General features: G+C 52.9%; 1 protein-coding gene and 1 long non-coding RNA gene across 6 annotated transcripts; one reads left to right on the top strand and one right to left on the bottom strand.

Moving 5' to 3' along the window:
* Positions 1-1,366: 1,366 nt before the first annotated feature.
* WEE1 (WEE1 G2 checkpoint kinase) lies at positions 1,367-10,677 on the top strand. The gene is made up of 11 exons (XM_040409443.1): positions 1,367-1,986; positions 6,364-6,569; positions 6,824-6,890; positions 6,968-7,140; positions 7,315-7,436; positions 7,780-7,926; positions 8,008-8,103; positions 8,179-8,264; positions 8,626-8,796; positions 8,927-9,072; positions 9,158-10,677. Exons 1-11 carry the CDS (start codon positions 1,624-1,626, stop codon positions 9,306-9,308), a joined length of 1,728 nt encoding a protein of 575 aa, XP_040265377.1. The 5' UTR covers positions 1,367-1,623; the 3' UTR covers positions 9,309-10,677.
* LOC120980377 lies at positions 2,019-3,883 on the bottom strand. 5 transcript variants are annotated; one of them, XR_005774518.1, is made up of 6 exons: positions 3,736-3,866; positions 3,559-3,695; positions 3,389-3,501; positions 2,739-2,795; positions 2,160-2,186; positions 2,025-2,067 (listed from the first exon to the last, which is right to left on the bottom strand). It is a non-coding gene; the product is annotated as an uncharacterized LOC120980377 (long non-coding RNA). The 5 variants fall into 5 exon arrangements; XR_005774515.1 differs by lacking the exons at positions 2,160-2,186; positions 2,739-2,795 and having other exon boundaries at positions 2,019-2,067; positions 3,362-3,501; XR_005774517.1 differs by lacking the exons at positions 2,025-2,067; positions 2,160-2,186 and having other exon boundaries at positions 2,728-2,795.
* Positions 10,678-11,074: the final 397 nt, after the last annotated feature.

An 11,074-nucleotide genomic window follows, 5' to 3' on the forward strand; every position in this document is an offset into this window, starting at 1 on the left:
AACATATGAGGGGTCTCTGTATATATTACTGTATGTCTGAGGTAACATATGAGGTGTCTCTGTATATATTACATGTCTGAGGTAACATATGAGGTGTCTCTGTATATATTACATGTCTGAGGTAACATATGAGGGGTCACTGTATATATTACATGTCTGAGGTAACATATGAGGGGTCACTGTATATATTACATGTCTGAGGTAACATATGAGGGGTCTCTGTATATATTACTGTATGTCTGAGGTAACATATGAGGTGTCTCTATATATTACAGTCTGAGGTAACATATGAGGTGTCTCTGTATATATTACATGTCTGAGGTAACATATGAGGGGTCTCTGTATATATTACATGTCTGAGGTAACATATGAGGGGTCTCTGTATATATTACATGTCTGAGGTAACATATGAGGGGTCTCTGTATATATTATATGTCTGAGGTAACATATGAGGGGTCACTGTATATATTACATGTCTGAGGTAACATATGAGGGGTCACTGTATATATTACATGTCTGAGGTAACATATGAGGGGTCACTGTATATATTACATGTCTGAGGTAACATATGAGGGGTCTCTGTATATATTATATGTCTGAGGTAACATATGAGGGGTCTCTGTATATATTACATGTCTGAGGTAACATATGAGGGGTCACTGTATATATTACATGTCTGAGGTAACATATAAGGGGTCTCTGTATATATTACATGTCTGAGGTAACATATGAGGGGTCTCTGTATATATTACATGTCTGAGGTAACATATGAGGGGTCTCTGTATATATTACATGTCTGAGGTAACATATGAGGGGTCACTGTATATATTACATGTCTGAGGTAACATATGAGGGGTCTCTGTATATATTACATGTCTGAGGTAACATATGAGGGGTCTCTGTATATATTACATGTCTGAGGTAACAAGAGAGTCACCAAAGGTAAGTGACTCTGAGTGACCTACGTTCGGGTGTGCGCCCCAGTTTACACACACCTACGCCCGCAGTCCTTCCTGCTGCATCTTCTCGGGTGACATCATCCCCTCGGGTCACTCACGGGGACACTTCAGTGGGGGGATGGGGAGGCGGTGCCACCATTCGTCACAGTCTACGTGTCCCGTTGGGGGAGGGTAGAGTATGTTTATCATCAATGTCACATGACTCTTATTGCAACGCCCCTCACCATTACTTCGCGCCCAAATCTCGCTGGCCGCGCACGAGGCTCTCGGGCAGCCGCAGTCGGAGACATTTTGAAACTATTGGGGCGCCGCCATTGGTCGGCCACGGCCCCGTCTTACGCCCTCAGAGGTCTGAGCGCTAGCATTGGGCGTTCCTGGCCCCGCCTCTTGACGTCATGCGCATGCGCTCTCCCATTGGCCCGCCCCCTGCTCCACCTCCTGTGACTAACGGTCGCGCCAGGCTGAGGCTGACTGGACGGAGTATCGCTGACTGAACGGCTGGATCACACCCAGGATTGAACCGAGTGACGCGCCCTAGCGCCCGGACACAGCCGCCCCGGTCCCCGTATCATGGTGAGCGCCCCAGGGCGTGTTCTGCTGACGCACCGCCCGGGGAAGGAGAGCCGTTTGACCCGCAGCTTCTCCCGGTGACAGCGCCGCGATAATGAGTTACCCGGACATCCGCCAGAAGCTGATGTTCTCCGCCAGCGACTTTGAGGAGGAGGACGGCAACAGCACGGGCGAGGACTCGGCCTTCCAGGAGTCGGACTCCCCCAGCGGGCAGCCCCCGCACGAGAGCCCCGGGATGAGGCCCTGGGACGACGACGAGGAAGAAGAAGAAGAGGAGGAGGAGGAGGGCATCGGCTCCTCTCCTGTCAAGTCCCCCGGAGACTTCTTCACCTGCGGCTCCCCGTACGGGCGACAGCTGCGGGAGGGCTCCAGCTCCCCGCTCCCGGACTGCCCGGGCACCCCGCCCCACAAGACCTTCCGCAAGCTGCGCCTCTTCGACACCCCGCACACCCCAAAGGTAAGAGTGCCACCCTGGAGCCCCCCACCTCCGGGGGTCACCTGCTATACTGCCTGACAACCTGTCACATTAGGGGGTCACCTGCTATGCCTGACAACCTGTCTCACCCTAACCCTGTCACATTGGGGGGGGTCACCTGCTATGCCTGACAACCTGTCACCTCCGGGGGTCACCTGCTATACTGCCTGACAACCTGTCACCTCCGGGGGTCACCTGCTATACTGACTGACAACCAGAGAGGCCTGACGACCTGTCTAACCCTAACCCTGTCACATTGGGGGGGTCACCTGCTATGCCTGACAACCAGAGAGTCCTGACAACCTGTCACCTCCGGGGGTCACCTGCTATACTGACTGACAACCAGAGAGGCCTGACAACCTGTCTAACCCTAACCCTGTCACATTGGGGGGGTCACCTGCTATGCCTGACAACCAGAGAGTCCTGACAACCTGTCACCTCCGGGGGTCGCCTGCTATGCCTGACAACCTGTCACCTCAGGGGGTCACCTGCTATACTGCCTGACAACCAGAGAGGGCTGACAACCCGTCACAGTAGGGGGTCACCTGCTATGCCTGACAACCCGTCACATTAGGGGGTCACCTGCTATGCCTGACAACCTGTCACATTAGGGGGTCACCTGCTATGCCTGACAACCTGTCACATTAGGGGGTCACCTGCTATGCCTGACAACTAGAGAGAGCTGACAACCTGTCACCTCCGGGGGTCACCTGCTATGCCTGACAACCTGTCACAGTAGGGGGTCACCTGCTATACTGCCTGACAACCAGAGAGGGCTGACAACCTGTCACCTCAGGGGGTCACCTGCTATGCCTGACAACCAGAGAGGGCTGACAACCTGTCACCTCAGGGGGTCACCTGCTATGCCTGACAACCAGAGAGGGCTTGTGTCAGAAACAGGCGTCGTTCCACTATAGAACAAAAAAGAATGGCGCACCATAGGGTAATAACGTAGAGAAAATGGATAAAAGGGTATCTCCACTGGGGAGGCTCACCTGATGGAGTTGTGCTAGTTTAGGCACAACTCTAATGTGGACGTATACCAAAGTGTCATGAACTCCTCACAACGGATGGTGTGCAGCCCGGGATGGATACTTCTGTTCAGGGATGCCTGGAATCCCGCAGAAGGCCAGTGGTTCAAATAAAAGAAAAGGTGTCCCGTGGCGCAAAAACCACCCAATAGTTGGAGTGATATTGGTTGATATTTATTTGAGCAAGTGGTACAACGCGTTTCGGGGTTTAACCCCTTCTTCAGGTACAATTGGCTTGCATCATCAACCAGAGAGGGCTGACAACCTGTCACATTAGGGGGTCACCTGCTATGCCTGACAACCAGAGAGGGCTGACAACCTGTCACCTGCTATACTTCCTGACAACCTGTCACATTAGGGGGTCACCTGCTATACTGCCTGACAACCTGTCACAGTAGGGGGTCACCTGCTATACTTCCTGACAACCTGTCTTATTAGGGGGTCATCTGCTATACTGCCTGACAACCTGTCACAGTAGGGGGTCACCTGCTATGCGGCCTGACAACCAGAGAGAGCTGACAACCTGTCACATTAGGGGGTCACCTGCTATACTGCCTGACAACCTGTCACAGTAGGGGGTCACCTGCTATGCGGCCTGACAACCAGAGAGGGCTGACAACCTGTCACATTAGGGGGTCACCTGCTATACTGCCTGACAACCTGTCACAGTAGGGGGTCACCTGCTATGCGGCCTGACAACCAGAGAGGGCTGACAACCTGTCACATTAGGGGGTCACCTGCTATGCGGCCTGACAACCTGTCACATTAGGGGGTCACCCGCTATGCTGCCTGACAACCTGTCACATTAGGGGGTCACCTGCTATGCGGCCTGACAACCAGAGAGGGCTGACAACCTGTCACATTAGGGGGTCACCCGCTATGCTGCCTGACAAGCACAGGTGCCCACCAGAGAGGGCTGACAACCTGTCACAGTAGGGGGTCACCTGCTATGCGGCCTGACAACCAGAGAGGGCTGACAACCTGTCACAGTAGGGGGTCACCCGCTATGCGGCCTGACAACCAGAGAGGGCTGACAACCTGTCACATTAGGGGGTCACCTGCTATGCGGCCTGACAACCAGAGAGGGCTGACAACCTGTCACATTAGGGGGTCACCCGCTATGCTGCCTGACAACCAGAGAGGGCTGACAACCTGTCACATTAGGGGGTCACCCGCTATGCTGCCTGACAACCTGTCACATTAGGGGGTCACCCGCTATGCTGCCTGACAACCTGTCACATTAGGGGGTCACCTGCTATGCGGCCTGACAACCTGTCACATTAGGGGGTCACCCGCTATGCTGCCTGACAACCAGAGAGGGCTGACAACCTGTCACATTAGGGGGTCACCCGCTATGCTGCCTGACAACCTGTCACATTAGGGGGTCACCTGCTATGCGGCCTGACAACCTGTCACATTAGGGGGTCACCCGCTATGCTGCCTGACAAGCACAGGTGCCCACCAGAGAGGGCTGACACCCTGAGTCCGCGTCACCATACATAATATACCCCCGTTGTCCACGCCCCGGGCCTATAGATCTGACCCTACACGGCCGGGGTTTGCCATATGCTCCATGTTGTTGGTTCTGCTACTTTAATGTATTGAAAGAATCCCTGATCAGCGTTGCCCCGACTACAGTTCCGGCCGTTCCTGTGGTGTATACTTAGCGGGTGCCGGCGGCAGTGGCTGGAGATGTCAGCAGCGGGTCTGGCTGTGCGGCGGCCTGGTCCCGGGGTTATATACAGTAGTGCTTCCTCCTGGACCTCTTGGGGGTCATGCTGGGTTGTGGTGGTGGTGGCAGCAGTGAGTGTCGTCGGTGGTGTACAGTGTGAGGTGTCGGCTGTAGAGGGTCTGTATTTGCGGAGGTCAGGGCGGTATGTGTCGGTGTACACACAGCTGGCTGCATGGGGGAGGGTACAGATGTGTGTACACCCCCAGCTCTACCTGTGGCTCTGTGTAACTTTCCCTGCGAGATTCAGTTCATAGCTAAATCCTTCCAAAATGAGGTTTTGTGGTCCCCGTAGACCTGCCGGCTGCTGCAGCGTAGCCTGTGTCATCGCTTGTCTTATCCCAGACCAGGGGTAGAGTATATACCACTGCAGTACTAAAGACCTGTAGCTGTATACTGCCGACTGTGTACACATGTATGTATGGAGCTGTATACTGCCGGATGTGTACACGGTGTGGTGTGTATGGTGCTGTGTATACAGTGTGGTATGTATGGCGCTGTGTACACGGTGTGGTGTGTATGACGCTGTGTATACGGTGTGGTATGTATGGCGCTGTGTACACGGTGTGGTATGTATGGCGCTGTGTACACGGTGTGGTATGTATGGCGCTGTGTACACGGTGTGGTGTGTACGGCGCTGTGTACACGACTACACGGTGTGGTGTGTATGGCGCTGTGTATACGGTGTGGTATGTATGACGCTGTGTATACGGTGTGGTATGTATGGCGCTGTGTATACGGTGTGGTATGTATGGCGCTGTGTACACGGTGTGGTGTGTATGGCGCTGTGTACACGGTGTGGTGTGTATGGCGCTGTGTACACGGTGTGGTGTGTATGGCGCTGTGTACACGGTGTGGTGTGTATGGCGCTGTGTACACGGTGTGGTATGTATGGCGCTGTGTACACGGTGTGGTATGTATGGCGCTGCGTACACGGTGTGGTGTGTATGGCGCTGCGTGCACGGCGTGGTGTGTATGGCGCTGCGTGCACGGCCTGGTGTGTATGGCGCTGCGTGCACGGCCTGGTGTGTATGGCGCTGCGTGCACGGCGCGGTGTGTATGGCGCTGCGTGCACGGCGCGGTGTGTATGGCGCTGCGTGCACGGCGCGGTGTGTATGGCGCTGCGTGCACGGCGCGGTGTGTATGGCGCTGCGTGCACGGCGCGGTGTGTATGGCGCTGCGTGCACGGCGCGGTGTGTATGGCGCTGCGTGCACTGCCGGCTGTGAATAGGCTTCTGTCCTGGAGGGAGTTTCTGTGTCGGCCTCGGCTGGATCAGTCCAGTGAGGACCCTGTTTGGGAGGGTCCTGTGCCCCTCCCCCTCTCCTCTGCTGGAATTTGCCGGGGGAGGGGCTTCTTCCTATCACATGAGGTCTCCATTCACTGTGCTGCAGCAGTGTGTGAGGCCCCGGGGTGACGCCGCTGGGTACACTGCCGTCAGGGGGCGCCTGCTCATACATGTTCTGGTGACTGCTTCTGTGGCTGTATCCTGCTGATTTTTACACTGCACGCAGTTTCCCTAATCCACCAGCGGGGGCAGCCTTCCTCTCACACATGTGCAGAAATCCGCTCATGTCACACGTGATCTTCTTCTCCCGCAGAGTTTACTCTCCAAAGCCCGCGGCCTGGGCTCCAGCGGATTGAGGAACAGAGGAGTCGCCCTGTTCAGAGACCTGGAAAAGTCAGACAAGAGGGACTGCGTGTACCTCGCCCCCCAAGTGAACATCAACCCCTTCACCCCTGTGTCCTTGGATCTGCAGGGCTCCAACGAAGGCTGCCGGAGGAGGAAGAGGGCGCACTGGAACGAGTGAGCATTCCCCCTGTGCTAGCTGTAACTGACGGGTGTCTGGTCATTAAAGGGGCGGGCAGAGAGATTCCACCGGCTGCATATAGCGATGGCTCCTCATACCTGTTTGTGATCATCCCCCTAGGCTCGGCTTCTTTTACCCTATAAACTTACTAATGGTTAATGATGGTCTTGTGGGTGGTCGCTCGTTGCCCCGTTTCTGCATGGACTGGTTCTGGTTCTGGTCCTGCTGTAACGCTGTTATTACTCTTTAGCTCCTGTGGTGAAGATATGGAAGGCAGCGACTGTGAGCTGATGGAGGAAAGCATCCGACCAGCTAAGGTAACACTCTTATCCGTCGCTCCCTGTCTGGTTGTAACGATTGGTCTGGGGTAATCGTGGTCTTGTTCCTTCCACAGAGGATCACCATTACGGAGAGTAACATGAAGTCCCGCTACGCCATCGAGTTCCACGAGCTGGAGAAGATCGGCTCTGGAGAGTTTGGGGCGGTATATAAATGTGTCAAGAGGCTCGACGGCTGCGTCTACGCCATTAAACGCTCCAAGAAGCCCCTGGCCGGTTCCGTGGATGAGTAAGTGTTGGCGTCTCCTGTTGGATCGGTGAAACAAACTTTATTAGAAACTCTTTAACATTCAAAGTCACCCGTGCGCCAGAGACACTGAATGTGCGTGACTAGTGCAACATGGTCAGGCCGGTTGCACGCGCAGCAGGGAGCGTCCCAGTAATTGCTGTTTCCTTTTTACAGGCAGAATGCATTGCGGGAAGTGTATGCTCACGCTGTGCTGGGGCAGCATCCACATGTAGTGCAGTATTATTCAGCGTGGGCCGAGGATGATCACATGCTTATTCAGAACGAGTATTGTAATGGTGAGTAGTCTGTGGGGGAGGGGCGCTGACATCAGCACTATGTATTCCATTGACTTTGGCCGTCATCTGCGGAGCCGCAATGCAGTGAGGGGCCCGGTTCATGGAGAGCGTAGTGTTACATACAGCACTGGAGGTTTTTCTTTTTCATTAAATATTGACTGAATCTACTACTGAGGCTTAGCAGCGACTCGTGTGAACAGAGGCCTACAACCAGCAGAAGCGTCCGTTATGATGATGCTCCTTGTAGTAGATACCTATGGAGGAGCCTTACCCCGCCCAAAAAAGTTGAAAGGTTGTTTGTCTGTTACCCTCCTGACTTCTTCATATTGTTCTTGATCTCCAGGAGGAAGCTTAGCAGACGCCATCAGTGAGAACTACCGCACCATGTGCTACTTGACGGAGCCCGAGCTGAAGGACCTGCTGCTCCAGGTGGCCCGGGGCCTGAAGTACATCCACTCCATGTCTCTGGTGCACATGGATATAAAGCCCAGTAAGTCTTCGTCTACCTCAGCGCGGTGTGTGAATTGTGGCCCCATCTGATGCTGGGACTCACGTGTCTTCTCCCCCACAGGCAACATATTCATCTCTCGGACAAAGGTTCCCAGCACGACGATGGATGAAGCAGACGACGAGGATGGCGGCCCCCGAAAAGTGACCTATAAAATAGGTATTTGCACTCAGCAGGGTTGTCTGTGCTTCGTGGATGGACTTGTGCTCACCAGTGTGATTGCCTCCTGTACAGGTGACCTCGGCCACGTGACCCTCGTGTCCAGTCCACAGGTGGAGGAAGGTGATAGTCGTTTTCTGGCCAATGAAGTCTTACAGGAGGTGAGCTTGTGTGAGAAGTCTGTAAGGAGTGTGTATTAGGGTGGTGTCTGCTGCTCAGGCCTCATGCACACCACCGTGTCTGTATCGCAGTCCGCAAACCATGGATCTGCAACATACAGAGACTTTCCGCATACTAGAAATGATCAGGAATAGGACGTGTTCCTTACCTTGCAGGATGGACACACGGATGCAGTGGGGTTTTTTTTTGTTGTTTTGGGTCTGTGTTGAATATGCAGTAAAGCGGGTTGGAGGTGGATACAACATGAGGCCTTACAGCCTGGGGCTTACATGGCCCTCCGGCGCCCTCTCATGTCTGTGCTGTTATATTGCAGCCTCCTGACTACTTTCCGCTTGCTCCTAGGATTATTCTCACTTGGCGAAAGCTGACATTTTTTCTCTTGCCTTGACGGTCTGGTGCGCTGCAGGGGCCGAACCGCTCCCAACTAATGGGGACCTGTGGCATGAAATTCGGCAAGGCAAGCTGCCCAATGTGCCGCAGGTGCTGTCCCAGGAGTTCATGGATCTAATCAAGGTGAGGTCTATTTCATGGCACGGTACAGACTTTACCATCACTCGGTGTCACTACCTTTTCTTTGGACCGGCTGTGTTGCTGGTGGATTTTTTGTGCTTATGTGAATGTTCCTTTTGGTTTGCTCTTCCAGCTCATGGTTTCTCCAGATCCAGAGAAACGGCCTTCATCTGCGGCCCTTGTCAGACACTCTGTTCTCCTGTCTGCGTCACGGAAGAGCGCCGAGCAGCTGAGGATAGAGCTGAATGCCGAGAAGTTTAAGAACGCGCTTCTACAGAAGTAAGGCTCCTTCCCCACCGTCTGCTTGGTGATGATGTGAGCCCCATTCAGGACTGTTCATTCTCAACTTTCTTCCTCTTTCCAGGGAACTGAAGAAAGCTCAGATAGCAAAAGCTGCAGCAGAGGAGCGAGCGCTATTTCCTGACAGAATGACCACGCGATCCACGTCACAGAACAGAACCACCCGCCTCATAGGCAAGAAAATGAACCGCTCAGTCAGCTTGACTATATATTGATGTGTATATAGACTGGGGAGCTTTTGACGACCGTGGCTGATCGGAAGCCTTCTTGCTGATTTCACGTCTTTTTAATTCGTCCGTGGAAATGATGGTTCAGTCGATGATTCGCTCCCGGACCTTTTTAGACGTATGTAGTCAATGACATTGGCCCAGGCAGCAGTTGCCACGATTGCCATCATGTCCGGCTTGGCTCCTGGAGGATGGTGCTGAGCCCTGGCCTAAGGCTGCAGTGCCACATGTGTGGCATTCCGGGCGTGACGTGGTTTAAGAAGCGTTTTCTGGATGTCCTCTTCAGTTCCACATTTTCTTCACCTCCATAGGGGGTTAATTACTACGTGAAAGGAAGTGGAGCCGTCAGTGGAAGAGACTATTGTGACGCTGACATCATTACTATAATGTGACACTTCTTTATTACTGTAGTTTACCGTTCCTTTAGTGGAAATTCAGCGGATTGTACTAATACGGTATCTTCGATGCTTCTTGTAAATGTGTATGATACGTTTTTTTCTTTCTGGTAAGTTCCAATGTATAAAAGTTTAGTCTGTAGCGCAGAAGCCTTGGCGCCAGCAGTTGCTTGTACCTTGGTATATTTTTTTTTTACTTGTATATTTGACTTTGAGCACTTTCTCTGCACCCGGTGAATCCTTGGAGAACGCCTTGTATTTACCATGTGAAACTTGCTGCTATTAGGTTTTGTCTTTTGCTGTACAAATTGTAGCATTAAACAATCATGGATGGTAACCCCCATGCTAGTGACACGTGGCCGCCCGCTAGTGCGGGGGTGCAAACGCCAACTTCTCTTGGATGTCCCATGCACCTTTATTGTACAGTCTTGTTCATACTGGAAATGTCAGTTTTGTGCGTCCCATGTGTTGTGTGTTGTATAGTTTTGGGTCTCGGCCCAAAATGATAGGCTCCAAGTCTCGCCTGTTCAGACGGATCGCTGCACTTGGTGCTGTTCTGCGACTTGTAGGGAGAGGTCATCTGCGGCAGGCCCACCATATTGAGGAGCATTGCAGAGTATAGGCTGCAGGCGTCTATGGGATGAGAGATCTCCTCCATGTGCTGAGGTTGGTCTGACTCCGGGCCTATAGAGGTGTAGGACGCCGTGCCATCCCGGTACTGGGGCAGATCCAGCGGATTGTAGGAAGCCTCCCGACTCCTTCACTTCTGAAGAAATCCATTGTGATCGTTTCCAGGTCCATTAAATGCTCATTTGGAAACTGTTAATTCCTGTCATTAATTTTCAATTGCCAAATGTGAGGCCTTCAGCTTGTGTCACCGCTGTCTCGCTCTTACAATTTCTTGGATGATTATGTAAATCCAGACGATTCTCTGTAAATAAAGTTCCTGTGCCTTCCTCCTCCTCACTGCTCTCCCGAGTTGTTCATTAGACCAGGCATCAACTTGTATCCTGTCCGCAGGATAGTACGTGATCAGTGGGGGCGACCGCTGATCACGAGAACACGGATCCGTCTGCTGGAGATAATGGAGGGGCAACACGCATGCTCAGCCTTTCATGGTCAGAGGGGACCCCAGTACTTGTCTTGGTAGAACCCCTTAAGGCTACTTTCACACCAGCATCGATCAGCAAAAACGCTTCTGTTACTGATAATACAACCGTCTGCATCCGTTATATTATGGTTAACATTGCCAAGACGGATCCGTCATGAACACCTTTAAAACTGAATGGGGGACAGATCCGTTTTCTATTGTGGGTCAGGCCAGATCCGTTTTGCGCCACATCCATGATGGAAAGGTAT

Source organism: Bufo bufo, chromosome 10 (genome assembly GCF_905171765.1).
Source record: "Bufo bufo chromosome 10, aBufBuf1.1, whole genome shotgun sequence".
Taxonomy (NCBI): Eukaryota; Metazoa; Chordata; class Amphibia; order Anura; family Bufonidae; genus Bufo; species Bufo bufo.